We start from the raw sequence: 15,062 nt of genomic DNA on the forward strand, positions 1-15,062 counted from the left end.
TAGACCACTCGTGTATCAAAACCGATACAAGTATTAAGAAACATCGATTTACAAAAACCAGTTCTCTCTCTCTCTTTTTTCTCTCATTTGGGAGGGAAGTAGATGAAATGGAGAGAGAGAGAGAGGGCAGAAGGCTCCCGGAATCTGCTGTTTGTAAGACCCATGGTTAGGGTTTGGGGGAAGAGACGAGCAAAATCTACTCTATTCCATATTCTCCGGCTCGAGGGCTCCCTGGCACTACACTAAGTCCCTGGATGAAATGGAACTGGTCACTGCCACTGAGGAGGAAACAGATGTTCAGAACCAAAACAAAGGTAGGGCTTGAATGAAATGAGATTATGAAAATGATTATGGTTTCCTCTTTCCACTCCTGAGCATGGTAACTGTGGAAGGGGCAAAGACACTGTTATGAGTGAGCCATTATTTCAAAGGGAAGGGGGTGGGACAGGGAGACATGGATATTGAGACCAATTAGTATCAGCAAAATGAAAAACAGAAACAAAAAAACAAACACATGGAAGCGAAGGCACTCCAAACTATATAGATACACTATACATTGCTAGAGTTATTGTTACAATAATACAGGCCGGTACCTACTGTACTGTACAGAGTTAAAACTATATGGCTTTAAAAAGCTCGTCTACAATTTGTCTGATTATTAAACAGAATCACTGCCCTGAACAGTAACTTTTTGCTCATTAATAACAGTTCCTGGGTCCACATATTTACATACAAAACAATAGAACTTAAATTTAAAAACATTGAAAGAAAATATAATGTACAAGCTTGAATTTGGTGAGGAGCTTTTATTATTATTTACAAAAAACATTATTCAGAGACCTGGATCCCACTTGTAGAAGAGTTCTGTGATCCCACCATGATCCTTGAGAAAGAAAAATCACGAACCTCAGCCCTCACACACAAATTAAAATGAGAGAAAAACTTGACTTTTCTCTCTTCTCTTATCCCATTTACGGGGGGAATTGTTTCCTAAAAGAAGCACAGATTTTTGCATTCTCCAGCAAGTATATCAGTTCAGAGCACTGTCTGTGTCCACATGTCTGGCTGGGTAGTTTGGTCTCAAAGTAGGTCCACTTCTCTGTCACAGACCTGCCATCCAGCTTCTTTATAAACCCTTTCTGAAATGGTCTACCAAAGCCATTCCCTTTAAGAATTAATGCTGTCAAATACTTTGATTCAGACTTCTTTCAAATCTTAATTTGCTCTCAGAAGCTCATTATGAAAAGTAAAATGCAATTTGTTTGATTTGGTTTGAGTGAGTGTGTTTCCTTTCTCACGAACTCTGATATAACCAGAGGTTGGAGAAACCCTTCTGTGGCTTAAGAGCTTAGCTAGACAGTGAGTGAAAACTAGGATGGCTCACAGGTGCCTCTCTGGGTACTGGTTCACGTCAGCAGGCAGTACGACTCCTGGAGAGTCACACACACTTGGTTAAGAAGCAGGACAGGGTGCTGGGACCTGCGTGAGGGCTGCCAAGAGACTCCACTTCCGAATCACCTGGAGGGCAACGCCCCTAACATGACCTATGGTGGCAACAAGGAGGGTGAAAGGTTACAGTCTGGGGCTCAGCTCTGCAGCCCAACAGTTATCAGCTAACCTTGGAAAGGTGTGTGGGGAAGGAAGGAAGGTAGGCGGGAAAGGCGGCCATCACTCAAGTGATCTTTAAATGTAAAGTACAACTGATTGTGCCTTAAAGATTCATAGGTCAAGTAATGGCCCATAAGCACCAAGGTTTCTAAGGTTCATTTTAGAGTATATAAGGCCCACATAGATGTCAACCTTAAAAATATAAAACAAACCAGCTGTGAAAATCTATTTCCTTACTGCCAACGTAATCCTTTAATTCTCCTTGCTTTCCAAGGAATATTGCTTTTTCTTCAAAAAGAGACTGAGTCTTACACTGTTCACTGATTATATGAAGAAAACAAAAACTCTTAACTAGGTGTAGGGGGAAACATCCTCATGCTTCAACTAGTCAATTTTGATATTGTGGACAAAAACAGAAAGACAGAACAAAACAAAAAAACCCCAAACAAAAGGCAGTACTGAATCTATGTATATAACACATATACACACATTTATATAATCAGTTTTCCTATAAAGTCAGCAGGTACAAGTGACTGTTTATGTCATTTTCATGTGTAGTTTTTAATATTCCTACCATCTAAAATCATCATGGCCTATCTCACATGCATCAATAAATAAAATTTAAAAAGCTTGAGGTTAAAAAAGCTGAAATTAAATACAGATTCTGGATTTGGAGTTAAAATTAGAACTATAAGCAGAATGTGGCAATTTCTGCAAGCTCAATTTGCAATTAAAAAATACGAAAAATAAACCAGTAGACTGTTACAATTCACATTATTTAACTACGATGTCCTCTCAAGTGTATCTTTCCAAGGGAAGCAACTTTAGAAAATAAAATCTGGACAAACTCATTCACAGTGGTGAGATCTGCCCGGCCCACCGTTCTCCTCCAGGTTCATCAGCTTTTGACCTCTGCAGCCAGAGTGGCCAGCTCAACACCCTTCTCAGTCTTCTCCTAGGTCACTAGATTAAAACTGTACTAAGTTTTATAGAGAACCTTTGGTCAGGCAAACAAAGACCCACACAAAGAGCACACACGCTTCTCCCCTGACAGCTTCAGAAGTTTCTTTACCTACAGAAGTTTCTTCACTACTAGCACTGATTAAGAGTAAAATAAAACCTTGACATCAATTAAGAATTTTCCCCATATAGATTCAAACTTTATTGACCTCCTGGGTTACAAATGACACACATTTCCTTTGTCTGCCACACCTGCCATTGACATGCCAAAGGCAAGTCTTCAAGTACCCGAGGATATGGATTAATTTTACAAGTGACATTTAAGTCCCCAATGAGTTACACCTGCTAAGCTCCCAACCAATTTCAAGCTGTGCACTATACCCAAGTCTTACACTTGACTTTAAAAGAAAACAAAGTTCAAAAAAACTTCAGCACAGAACAAAGTCTTCTTTTGTGGAAGGGGCATGAGGCAGGAGTCCTGTTTTTAAAGTATACAACAGCAGACTTTTGATAAAAAAAGATTGTCGTGGGAGAGAGATTGTGTGTTCTAGTGCTCTGCTTTCCCCCTCCCCACAACCCCTCCCACCCCCTGGATCTCCCTCAAGTGAGAATACAATGAAACTGGTTTGTATTTATAGATATTTTACAAGGTTAAATAAGAACAACAATAATAATAAAAAAAATTGAACACTAGAATGAATAGGTTTTTTTTTCTCTTTTTAATTTTCTTTCCAATCGTGACCAGTGTTGCTGAGTGACACTCAAGTAAACTGGTGGTTGTTCCTGTGCAGCTGGCTGCTCGGGACTGTTCAGGAGGAGTCGGAAGCTGATGCAGAAGCGGCATTATTGGTCTGTCCACGGTCTCCAGCATTAGCATCTGCAAATTGAAAGCCCCAAGAGAGAGCATGAACAATGCTGTAATACACCAGAGAGAAAAGAATGTGGCCTCAACTGCAGACTGAGAGCTGTATCTGGAATGTTGTTTTAAATATGGCCAATACTATGATATTTCAGTCCCTCTGTTGGATCCTCAGGTTGGGAAATCTGTTGTGGGCCCTAGAACTTTTGCAGCAGTGCGAGAACTTCTTTGGTATAATTGTTCTCCAGTTTGCGGGTTGTCTGCTAGGCAGTCTACGGTGGGGCTAATGGTGACCTCCTCCAAGAGGATTTATGCCACATGCTGCACCTCCCAGGTCTGCTGTAGCCAGAGTCCCTCTCTCTGTGGCAGGCCACTGCTGACCCGTGCCTCCACAAGAGGCGCTCAGACACTCAAAGACAGGTCTGGCTCAGTCTCTTGTGGAAAATTCTTAAAGAGTCGGGAATACCAGACCACCTTACCTGCCTCCTGGAAAACCTGTGTGCAGGTCAAGAACCAACAGTTAGAACCAGACATGGAGCAATGGACTGGTTCCAAATTGGGAAAGGAGTATGTCAAGGCTATATATTGTCACCCTGCTTATTTAACTTATATGCAGAGTACACCATGCGAAATGCAGGATGGATGAAGCACAAGCTGGAATCAAGACTGCTGGGAGAAATATCAATAACCTCAGATATGCAGATAACACCATCCTACGGCAGAAAGTGAAGAGGAACTAAAGAGCCTCTTGATGAAGAAAAGAGTGAAAAAGCTGGCTTAAAACTCAACATTCAAAAAAATTAAGATTATGGTATCCAGTCACATCACTTCATGGCAAAGAGATGGAGAAACAATGTAAACAGTGACAGACTTTCTTTTCTTGGGCTCCAAAATCACCGTGGACAGTGACTACAGCCGTGAGATTAAAAGACATTGCCCCTTGGAAGAAAATGATAAACCTCAACAGCATATTAAAAAGCAGAGATGTTACTTTGCCAACAAAGTTACGTCTAGTCATAGTTATGGGTCATAGTTTTTCCAGTAGTCATGTATGGATGTGAGAGTTGAGATATAGAAGGCTGAGCATTGAAGAATTGATGCTTTTAAACTGCAGTGTTGGAGAAGACTCTTGAGAGTCCCTTGGACTGCAAGGAGATCAATCCAGTCCATCCTAAAGGAATCAGTCCTGAACATTCATTGGAAGGACGGATGCTAAAGCTGAAGCTCCAATACTTTGGCCACCTGAAGCGAAGTGTTGACTCATTGAAAAAGACCCTGTGCTGGGAAAGACTGAAGGCAAGAGGAGAAGGGGACAACAGAGAAGATGGTTGGATGCCATCACTGACTTGATGGACACAGCTCCAGGAGATGGTGAAGGACAGGAAAGCTTGGCATGTTGCCGTCCACGGGGTCGCAAAGAGTCGGACACGACTGAGTGACTGAATGACAACAACAATGCTATGAAATATGAATTTCTTTCTGCATAGATCTAAGTATGTGCCTTGGATGGGTCTCAGTGCAGGGAAGATGGTGCCTCTGCATAAGCTACACACTTATGCCAGAGAACATTTCTATCAAAGCTCTTGCCATAGCTGGGATTAGCACAGGATGAATATTCAATTGGAATCCAGCTTACCTGAAAATAAATGAACAGTGCACAGCTTGGAAAACTTGCTAGAAATTCTGAATGGTGTTATAATATGCCATCTGCTTAAGTGGGTGAATGAGTGGAGGCAATGAAAGCAATATGGGTCAGTGTTGATAGGCAGAAGCACTAAGCATAAATCAAACTCAACTGCTTGCTTTCTAAGTATAGTCCTTTTCCATTATTCACAGAAATGGAAGACACAACCAGCAAAGAAATAGCCGCTGAAGGACCAATTTCATTATTCAATTCAATAAAGCATCTCAGAGTGAAATGTCAGAGAACTTGAGCTTGCTTTGCCTAATACTCTGGGAATACATATATCTTTACTACTTAATCCACGCCCTCCCCCCAACACACATACTTTTTAAGCTTCACTATTATTTCATAGCCTCCAGTAACATTTAAAAAGGTATTTAACTATGTCCAGATTGGCTCTCCATCGTGGGTAGGCAACATACTGCTGTTTCAGTGGCTAGTCAAGTTGCGTCTGTTTTACACACGAGTGGGATATATGGCTAGGCAAATTTCCTCTCAAAAACTTCATGCTAAGCCCTGATCAAGATGAGAGGTGGCCTGACTGAGATGGGCAACTTCCAAGAGCCACCATCCTAGAAGTCCGCCACTCTTGGCCATCCAGGCTGGTGACACCAACAAAACAGACTCAAAGTTCTATCTCCCTCTGGAGACTGTAGCTCTCTTGTATCCTGAGTAAATTTTATGGCTGAATGCAACATTTGGTCTTTGAATCTTTCTACTTTGAATTTTTTAGCTGAACAGGAAATGGACCCCAAGGACACACAGCAATTCTAGCTTAAGGAACTCTTGCTGTTCAGTTGCCCAGTTGTGTCTGACTCTGCGACCCCACGGACTGCAGCACACCAGGCCTCCCTGTCCCTCACCATCTCCTAAAGTTTGCCCAAGTTCATGTCCACTGTATCGGTGATACCATCTTGCCATCTCATCCTCTGACACCCTCTTCTCCTGCCCTTAATCTTTCCCAGCAATAGGGACTTTTTCAGTAAGCCATCAGGTGACTAAAATACTGAAACTCTTAAGGATTAGATACCCAGCTTATCATTTTGATAGCTACTCTTTAAAAACTATACTTCCTTCCAAAGTATCTGATTATTCCTTTAAACAATCTGCCCTTAAACTTAACTCAACCTTTGGGGAAGAAATGTTTCTATCTCTTAATATAGATGGTTGTGTTTATTCATTTTATTTCCTTCAAAACAGCTTCTAATCCTCTTTTCATGCAAGTAAGTGCAGGCATTATGACATGAGGGTCCATCCATTAGGTCCACATTGCCCATGGCATGGCATCACATTAATTTATCTGTATGGCTCAAGGACAGGTGGCAAGAAAGGATATATCATATTTAACATAGAACCTATGTTCCAAAGGCAGGTAAACAGTCTCTCACATTAACCATTTAGTAACTGTACCTAATACTTCATTCATAACCCCTGTTTTTTCTTGTACATGCCCCGTTAATCAGGAGTTTTATTCTCAATGATCATTCAAATTCTGTGTCTCAATAACCTAACATCAATTCCTATTTAGGCCACAGGTTCCTACAAGGCTTCTGCAGGAAAAATGCTTGTTTTCATAATTTAGGCAAAGGCTGCGTTAAAAACTCCTGAGAAAGCCTGGAAGGCACGAACGCGTGTCAGAACATTACACTCCTCACAAGCCCTGCCACTGCAGCGTCTCTCGTGCTCTGGACGGCACTCAGAGCCTATGCATGATTGTCATCAAACAGAGCTTCTCTCTCCTTTTTAACATGTAAGGATGACAGGTGAAACTGTCGTATTACGGTCTTCCTCAGGTCTTCGAGATCCACCAGTCATCAGTAATTTATCAGCACACATACTAGCATCGTCACACCCCTGGCCATGCTGGTCATTAGCTACTGGCCAGCACTCACCAGGACTCATCCACATTTCCAGCCAGCCCATTATTACTCTTTGGCAATATCCTATTTAGCTACTAATCTGCCAATGACCTTGCACTGGCTATTACCTATGACTTTATGACATTCCCAAAACTAGTCTCCTCTTCCTTGGATAAATCCAAAGACCTGCTGAAATGATTATAATAAAAAGCACAAGCCTTTTAAGTAGACATATAATCAGAAACAAAATCACCTTCTGAATGATAAAATTTAAGACATTCATATTCCTCAGGTTTGTAATTTAATGATCTCTTATTTTTCTTTGAGTCATTTCCAAATCATTTGATAAGTAAAATTTTAACAGCTAATTACTTTGATTAAATTATTCCTGATATCTAAAATCACAGCACTGAATTCATTCATCAGAAACAAAACCAAAAAATAACCCCAAAATCTTTGCCCAGTGCAATGAACTCTACTTAAAACCAGGTTATAAAAGTCTATGCTGAGAAAAAGATTAGAGTTCTCTATTTTTCAGAGGGATATAAAACAAACATAGGGAGGAGAAAAGCAAAACAAAAAAACGATGTGAACTTCCGTAAACTCAACAGTAGCTCCAACAGACTGTGGTTTATTGAATTAGCAAAGCTATGTTTTTAAAGTTCTTGGTATATGCTTATTTTGATCCCACTGTCAATTCTGTATATTTGTTTACAGAGTTGAATCTGAATTAACATGGACCCTCTATAAATTAAATGTTCATTAATTTAAAATTCTGATAAATGGTCACTAGACTTTGTTTACTGAAATTTCTATAACTTTTCTTTTCAAACATTTAAATAGTAACTATTTTTTTTTGTTCTTTTTTAAAAATATTCTTTTCCACTATGTTTAATCACCAGATACTGAATATAGTTTCCTGCGCTGTGCAGGAGGACCCTCTTGTTTGTTTGTCCTATGAAAGAGTTTACATGTGCTAATCCAAAACTCCCAGTCCTTCCCTCCCCTCCCCTCTTCCGCTATGGCAACCGCAAGTCTGCTCTCTATGTCTAACAACAACTCTTTAAAAGCAACAAAGCTCATCTTGATTCTTCATTCCCTTCCCTTTACATATGTACTGATAAAAGTGATGAAATCTGGCATTATGATTTTAAAAAAGGCTAAGATTGTTTATCTTCCTTAAGTCATATCCAATTTCACAAATGTTTTTTCACAAATATTTACTAAGTATGAAACTCCATTGTACAACTTAATAGCTGTGTGATTATGGAACAAGTTATTTAACCTCTCTACCCACAATTTCCCCATATGTAAAATGGTGATAATACTACCATCTATGTAATAAGGCCTAAGAAGTGCTTAGTAATTGTCCAATAAATGGAAAGATAAAAGAGACATCTAGAAATACACAAATGTGTAATTTAGTGTGACTGCAATAACCACCACCATCACCACAGCATCAGTGATGGCAGCTGCTGACATCTGGGTGCTTACCAGTGTGCCAGATACCATACCAAGTACATGGCAAACATGTCATTCAGCCCACACTGTAAGAAATAGGCACAATTGTTGCACTCATTTTGAAAACGGGAAAAACGAATGCACAAAGAAATGATATAATTTGCCCAAGGTTACAGAGGTAACAAAACTGGGAGAGCAGAGCACAGAGGGAACAGAGGAACAGAATGATTACCTTTAAGGACTGTAGGCGACAAGCAGAAAAGATTTCCTATCAAAGGGAGAAGAGACGACATTTATTCAGACCTAACCCCTATATAATCCAATATAATTTACAGAGTCTACTTCTATTAAGCAAAGGGTTATTACATTAAAATAGATCAGTGAATTTATAATAATAAAAATCACCAGTATGGTTATTTTATTATCTAATTTTCAAATAGTTTGAATAGGATATACAGAGATAAAGGTGTTTTGTAAACAACTATAAGTGAAGTCACTCACTCTTTGTGACCCCATGGACTGTTGCCTACAAGGTTCCTCTGTCCATGGAATTCTCTAGGCAAGAATGGGTTGCCATTTCCTTCTCCAGGGAATCTTCCCGACCCAGGGATCAAACCTGGATATCCCGCATTGTAGGCAGACACTTTACTGTCTGAGCCACTAGGGAAGATTATTTACTGATTTCCAACATTCCTAGAAACCAATGCTCATGACCAGCCCTCTGATATACCATAAACCAACAAACCAATGATGGATTTAAGGGTGAAAGGTGAGAACAGTCAGCTTTGGGGGAAGAAGGGATAAGATCATTCTTTTTACACTGTGGTAGCCACCCTCCAAGATGGCCTCAATGAGGCATGCACCTCTTGATATCTATATCCTCATGTAATCCCTTCCTCTAATAAATAGGGCCGGCCTATGTAACACACAGGATATCAAAGAAATAATGGTGTGTGACTTCCAAAAGTCTGGACATAAAAGACACTGTGGCCTCCACCTTCTCCTCCTTGGATCACTTGGTCTAGGGGAAGCCAGCTGCCACAACATTAGACACTTGTATAGTGCTACAGAGAGGTTCACACAATGATGGGCTGGGCCTTCTGCAAATGCCAGCACAGGTTCACTCCCCACAGGAATGAGGCATCCTGGAAGTAAAGCTTCCAACTCCAGGCAACAATCCTTCAGATGCCTGCAGTCCTGGTCAACATTTTGGCTACAACCTCATGAGAAACCCTCACCCAAAATTTCACAGCTAGGCTGCACAAAAGCTGTGTGAGATAATAAATGTTTACTGTTAAGCTGCTAAATTTGGGGGTATCTTGATACATGGCAGTAGATAACTAATGAATACATCTTCACAAGCCAGTGAGAGCACTACCAAGCAAGTTCCTCTACAAAATTTGGTATGCTCCTAAGAAACTGTTTAAGACACGAAGATTGCACCAGTTGTTCATTTGGTTTTCCCCTAATCCTGAGAAGAGTCTATGGTTCTATGGCTCTGGTACTGGGTATGGCAAAGGGAGTTTGTACATGTACTGAGACCCATTTTATTCTGTATGACCTCAGAGGTAAAAATGACAAGTTGGGCAATCCTATAGTGAAACTAAGGGCAAAGCTCTAAAGTATTAGGTTCCCCCAAGAGTACACCAGGCTGTGACTTTTGTCCTAGAGTAGATTTTTGTGTACAGAATTTCACATCTGATATACATATTTTCCAGGAGAGGAGTCACAGTTTTATTTTCAGAGTCTTAGAGATCTGTAAGAGCTGCTAGATAATTGAGTCATGGATTTGATGGGCAGCTGTCTCAATACTGAGGAAACTGCACCATCTGGTTCCTTAGGTGGTAAACCAAAAGTTCTCACTGTGATCCTTTACTCTTATACTCCTGCCAACGCATCACCAAGTCCTGTCCATTCTCCCTCCAAATGTGTCTGATCAAATGTGTAAAATGGGGAGGGGAAGGAGTGTGAAGGGAAGGTCCCAAATTTATAAACTGGGGCCAAAAGGTTTAAATAGAAAAGCAGAAAATAAAGGAACAGGTCAGGTGGAAAAGGACGGAGAACAAACAAGGGAGCTGGGGTTCCAAAGGTTCAATATTCCAGAATTATAAGTCTATAAAAGTTAAACCTAACTGATACAAGTGTTCACTGTCTGGCCCAACAGCAATAATGGAAATGTTCTATCTGTACTCTCAAATAGGATGACTGCAAGCTACATTTGGTTATTTAAATTTAACTGAAATTAAATAAAAATAAAACATAGTTCCTTATTTACTCTAAACACGTTTTCAGGTTCTCAAAAGCTATAAAATCATTATTGGCATATCAGTGAAAAAGCATATTTCAGATATATCAAATCCTTTTTTGTGCTTTATGTGTAAAATATACTTGGGAACTTTAAGTATACTTTACTTACTTTATTATGCTCTCCTAAGCCCATTTTGTGCATTTCTATTCATGAGCCATCCTAGTTTTATAATTTAGAACTGGCTCATGACAGCTCAACTCCTCTAAAAGATAAAGTTTTGGAGCCTTGGGCTATGTTGTGTGTACTGTTTACACCCTAAGATCCTAAGCCTCTTGATGAAAGTGAAAGAGGAGAGTGAAAAAGCTGGCTTAAAGCTCAACATTCAGAAAATGAAGATCATGGCATCTGGTCCCATCACTTCATGGCAAATAGATGGGGACAGTGGAAACAGTGTCAGACTTTATTTTTTTGGGCTCCAAAATCACTGCAGATGGTGACTGCAGCCATGAAATTAAAAGACACTTATTCCTTGGAAGGAAAGTTATGACCAACCTAGATAGCATATTCAAAAGCAGAGATATTACTTTGTCAACAAAGGTCTATCTAGTCAAGGCTATGGTTTTTCCAGTAGTCATGTATGGATGTGAGAGTTGGACTGTGAAGAAAGCTGAATGCTGAAGAATTGATGCTTTTGAACTGTGGTGTTGGAGAAGACTCTTGAGAGTCCCTTGGACCGCAAGGAAATCCAACCAGTCCATTCTAAAGGAGATCAGCCCTGGGTGTTCTTTGGAAGGTATGATGCTGAAGCTGAAACTCCAGTACTTTGGCTACCTCAGGCGAAGAGTTGACTCACCGGGAAAGACTCTGATGCTGGGAGGGATTGGGGGCAGGAGGAAAAGGGGACGACAGAGGATGAGATGGCTGGATGGCATCACCGACTCGATGGACGTGAGTTTGAGTGAACTCTGGGAGTTGGTGATGGACAGCGAGGCCTGGCGTCCTGCAATTCATGGGGTCGCAAAGAGTCGGACACGACTGAGCGACTGAACTGATAAGGTCCTAATCTTAGATGTTCCCATTCAAGCCTGTTCCAAGTGGAAATGCCTCTACTTAAAACTAGGTCTCACATTAGTGTTATTAACTGGCACATGAACAAGCAACACTGTTACTCACAAAGAAAGGTATATCCCAATGTTACATTTAAAGTAAAATCATACTCTACACTAATAAAATCAAAGTATCAGCAGTAAGGAAAAGGATTTGATTTGTTTTTTCTCTTTATAATGTCTATCATGATTTTGATAATTTTGTGTGTATCATAATGAGGAAGCACTTCTCAGCAAATTATCAGCACCTCTCTTATCATAATAATATTACAAGGAAAAGGTGTGGCATGAGATACCATGGTGCATTCAGTCATTTAAAAAACAGAACCGAAATTCAGGAACCAGTGAGGCAATCAATCCAGCAGCAAACCTGGAGGGCTTATCAACAATACTGTTTATACTTGGTCAGCTGGCAGCAGAGAGATCTTAACTGCTGTTGTGTTCAGGGGCAGAACACTTAATTAAGAGGCTTGGTTGTTCAAGGTAAAAAACTGAAAGCCATGGAGACAAAGGATGTGTTTTATCTTTTAAGTTAAAAAACTTAGTTGAGGAACGAAGAATAAGAAAAGGCATATGAATATAAACAGGTGACTTCAAGTAAGGAACTGAGGAACACTGGAAGAATACCCAGAAGAATGTCTGATAGGATATTCACCAACTCAATCAAGAAGATTTTACAATACTTTTGGAGGAAGGAGGAAAAACCCAGGTAAAATTTTTGACTTAACAGGAAACAACATGTTTTACATTAAAATAAGCAATTTCCTAGAAGTGATACTTAGTACTGCTGTGGTGAAAATAATACCAAGATGGTATGACTCTAGGTATCTATATGCAAACTCAGTAAGTGAACTTGAAATCCTAACAGAGGGTAGATACAGTCTCATCAGTGTCAGTGACATATGGATGGAAGTCTATACTTCAAAACTTCAAACACAGAGCCAATAGGAGGAAATGGGCATAGAACTGTCCCTAACAAAGATACCCACCTTCTTCATCTACTAAGTTGGTAATGCATAAAAATACAGATGTGCTCTCCTCCCACCTCCCTCACCCTGCCCCCCACCACTCTGGGCCGGCTAGTGCTGAAGTAATGGAGAAATGAAAAATATGTGCATTACTAGTATAAAATGGGACAAGCTTTCTGGATGACAATTTGACAGTATGTACTAAAAATTTTAAACTTCCTTACACCTTTTGACTCAGGAATTCCTCTAAAAACTGAGGCACAACTCAAATGTCCAATAAGGAATTAGTTAAATAAATTATGGTATAGGCTTAGAATACTAGTTGAATACTATAAAGTCATATATCACCTTCCTCCATATACCATAAGCCCATTAAAAAAAAAAAAGCCAGTCTCTGTTCACTCATAACTAGACTAAAATATACAATATAGTGTTACCTTTGATTTTCTTTGGAAGTGAGAATATGGAGAGTCTTATTTTCTAAAATAACTAGATATTATGGTTTTTTTTTCATACATAACTAGACACTATGTTTTTAATAGAGACAAATCCTTACATTCGGATTAAGATAAAGCGAAAACAGACAGGAAGAGTTCCGAAGGCCACCACCTGAGGGCATGCACTGTGGACTCCACAACTAGACAGGAGACGGGTACAGCTTTCCCAGTGCACATTACGAAAGTGCCACAGGCCGCGATACTTGGGGAGGGGGTGAGGGGAGGGGACTGTCACTTCAGAAAAGTAGATATTCAATACACTGACTCAACATAACACTTTATTTGTCAAATGCAGTGGAGACAAACAATCGGAGAAATTATTCTGGGTTTAATTCTGTCCAGCTAGAAAAAACTGGCTGGTGATGGAGAAGGTGGCAAGGTGACAGGAATTCTGTGGTAAAAATAAGTGTAACAGAAAAAGGGACCACTAGTCCTGGCTAAATCTAAACCATGACTTTAGCAAAATGCATTTCAAAAAGTTCAGGGAACAGATAAGTATGATTTTGTAGTTAGAATCTTCAAAAGGGGCTAATACCTGACAGGAAATAGAAAATTATAAAAAACAAAATTCTGACCAACCAAATAACTGCATACACTCTCTTTGCAAAGTAAAAGGAGAAGGACCAAAGAACCCAAATAAAAGGGTTTTTCTTGATGAGCTCATAATTTATAAAGTAGGGCACACATCCCAGGAAGAATAGAAAAATAAAAATGTGAACCTGTCAGAACAAGCCAAATTCAGTTTAAATGAGGTTAACAGCAAAAAGTTTTCAAAGCAAGACCAAGAAAAGTTAAGCCCCCTGACCAGGTAAAAAGACAGAGAAGACAGACCTTGTCCAACTCTTATCATGATTCCCTTTTCTGTTAGAAGGGTTTTCAACCTGGAAAGGATATAACAAAAATCCTAATAAACAAAATGCAGCCCAAGGAAGGTGAGGGAAATCTATACATTTTAAATGTCTTTAAACCCAGAATCTATAGTCTAAAAACACATTCTAAAACGAATTACAGAAATTCAATTTACAAATATTTAAGCACTAGAAATTCCCTTTAAGTCTTCGACAAAATTTTTTCATTTCCATCTTTGACACAGTTTCTTTCTTGATGGAAAAAATCTGAAAGTTTTCTTGACAAAAGCAAAGTATTTTTACTAATTTCCATAACATTAGTATATAAATGAATATTGTACAGTTGGTCTCTAGTTAAGCAAACAACAAGAAGGGTAATTTAGAGTTATTTACAGAGCATTAGAAGAATAATCCCTAGTAAGCCTTGTCTAGTCCCATTTAACATCAGCAACCTTGGTAAAGGCAAAAAAAAAAAAAATCTAGTAGGCTCTACCTTGTCCTCTCTGATATATTTTATTAGTTGCTTAGAGACAGGCCAAAAATTGGTATGTTTATAAAATGTGCAGATGACAAATAACTATATAGAAAATCTAACATTCTGATATTTTAGAACATATTCAGGATTAGGATTTAAAATTCTCATTAGTATGGAGAAGATGCTAGCCATAACCATTATTAAAATCTGAAGGACTTTTGCAAATAAGGATTGGGTTGGTTTTCTATAATGCCAGAGTAGGATCATTGAGTGGAAGAGATACATATAAGGGAATAAATTTCTAACAAAGTGATATGAAGATCGAATGTGCTACTGAATCTTCTAGTTTCTGAATATATACAAGTATGGGACACTAGCTTTCAGTAGATAATAAGGAGAGTAAAATGAAGTCAGTGGTTTTCAAATTTCTTTTAATAGCAGAACGACTGCACTGGAAGAAACCTTACCCAGAGGACTAATACGAAACAG

At 39.3% G+C, this 15,062-nt stretch overlaps 1 protein-coding gene across 3 annotated transcripts in view; it reads right to left on the bottom strand.

The window, feature by feature from the left end:
- Window positions 1-3,310: 3,310 nt before the first annotated feature.
- GSK3B (glycogen synthase kinase 3 beta) overlaps window positions 3,311-15,062 on the bottom strand; it is a 208,598-nt gene continuing 196,846 nt past the window's right edge. For 2 of the 3 annotated variants that reach the window (XM_068978845.1, XM_068978050.1), the window contains one exon: window positions 3,311-3,445. In XM_068978845.1, the coding sequence (XP_068834946.1) occupies window positions 3,378-3,445 (68 nt within the window). In that variant the 3' untranslated portion in view covers window positions 3,311-3,377. The remainder of the gene's footprint in view (window positions 3,446-15,062) is intronic. The other variant, XM_068979423.1, reaches the window with a different exon arrangement.

This window comes from Capricornis sumatraensis, chromosome 1, assembly GCF_032405125.1.
Source record: "Capricornis sumatraensis isolate serow.1 chromosome 1, serow.2, whole genome shotgun sequence".
Taxonomy (NCBI): domain Eukaryota; kingdom Metazoa; phylum Chordata; class Mammalia; order Artiodactyla; family Bovidae; genus Capricornis; species Capricornis sumatraensis.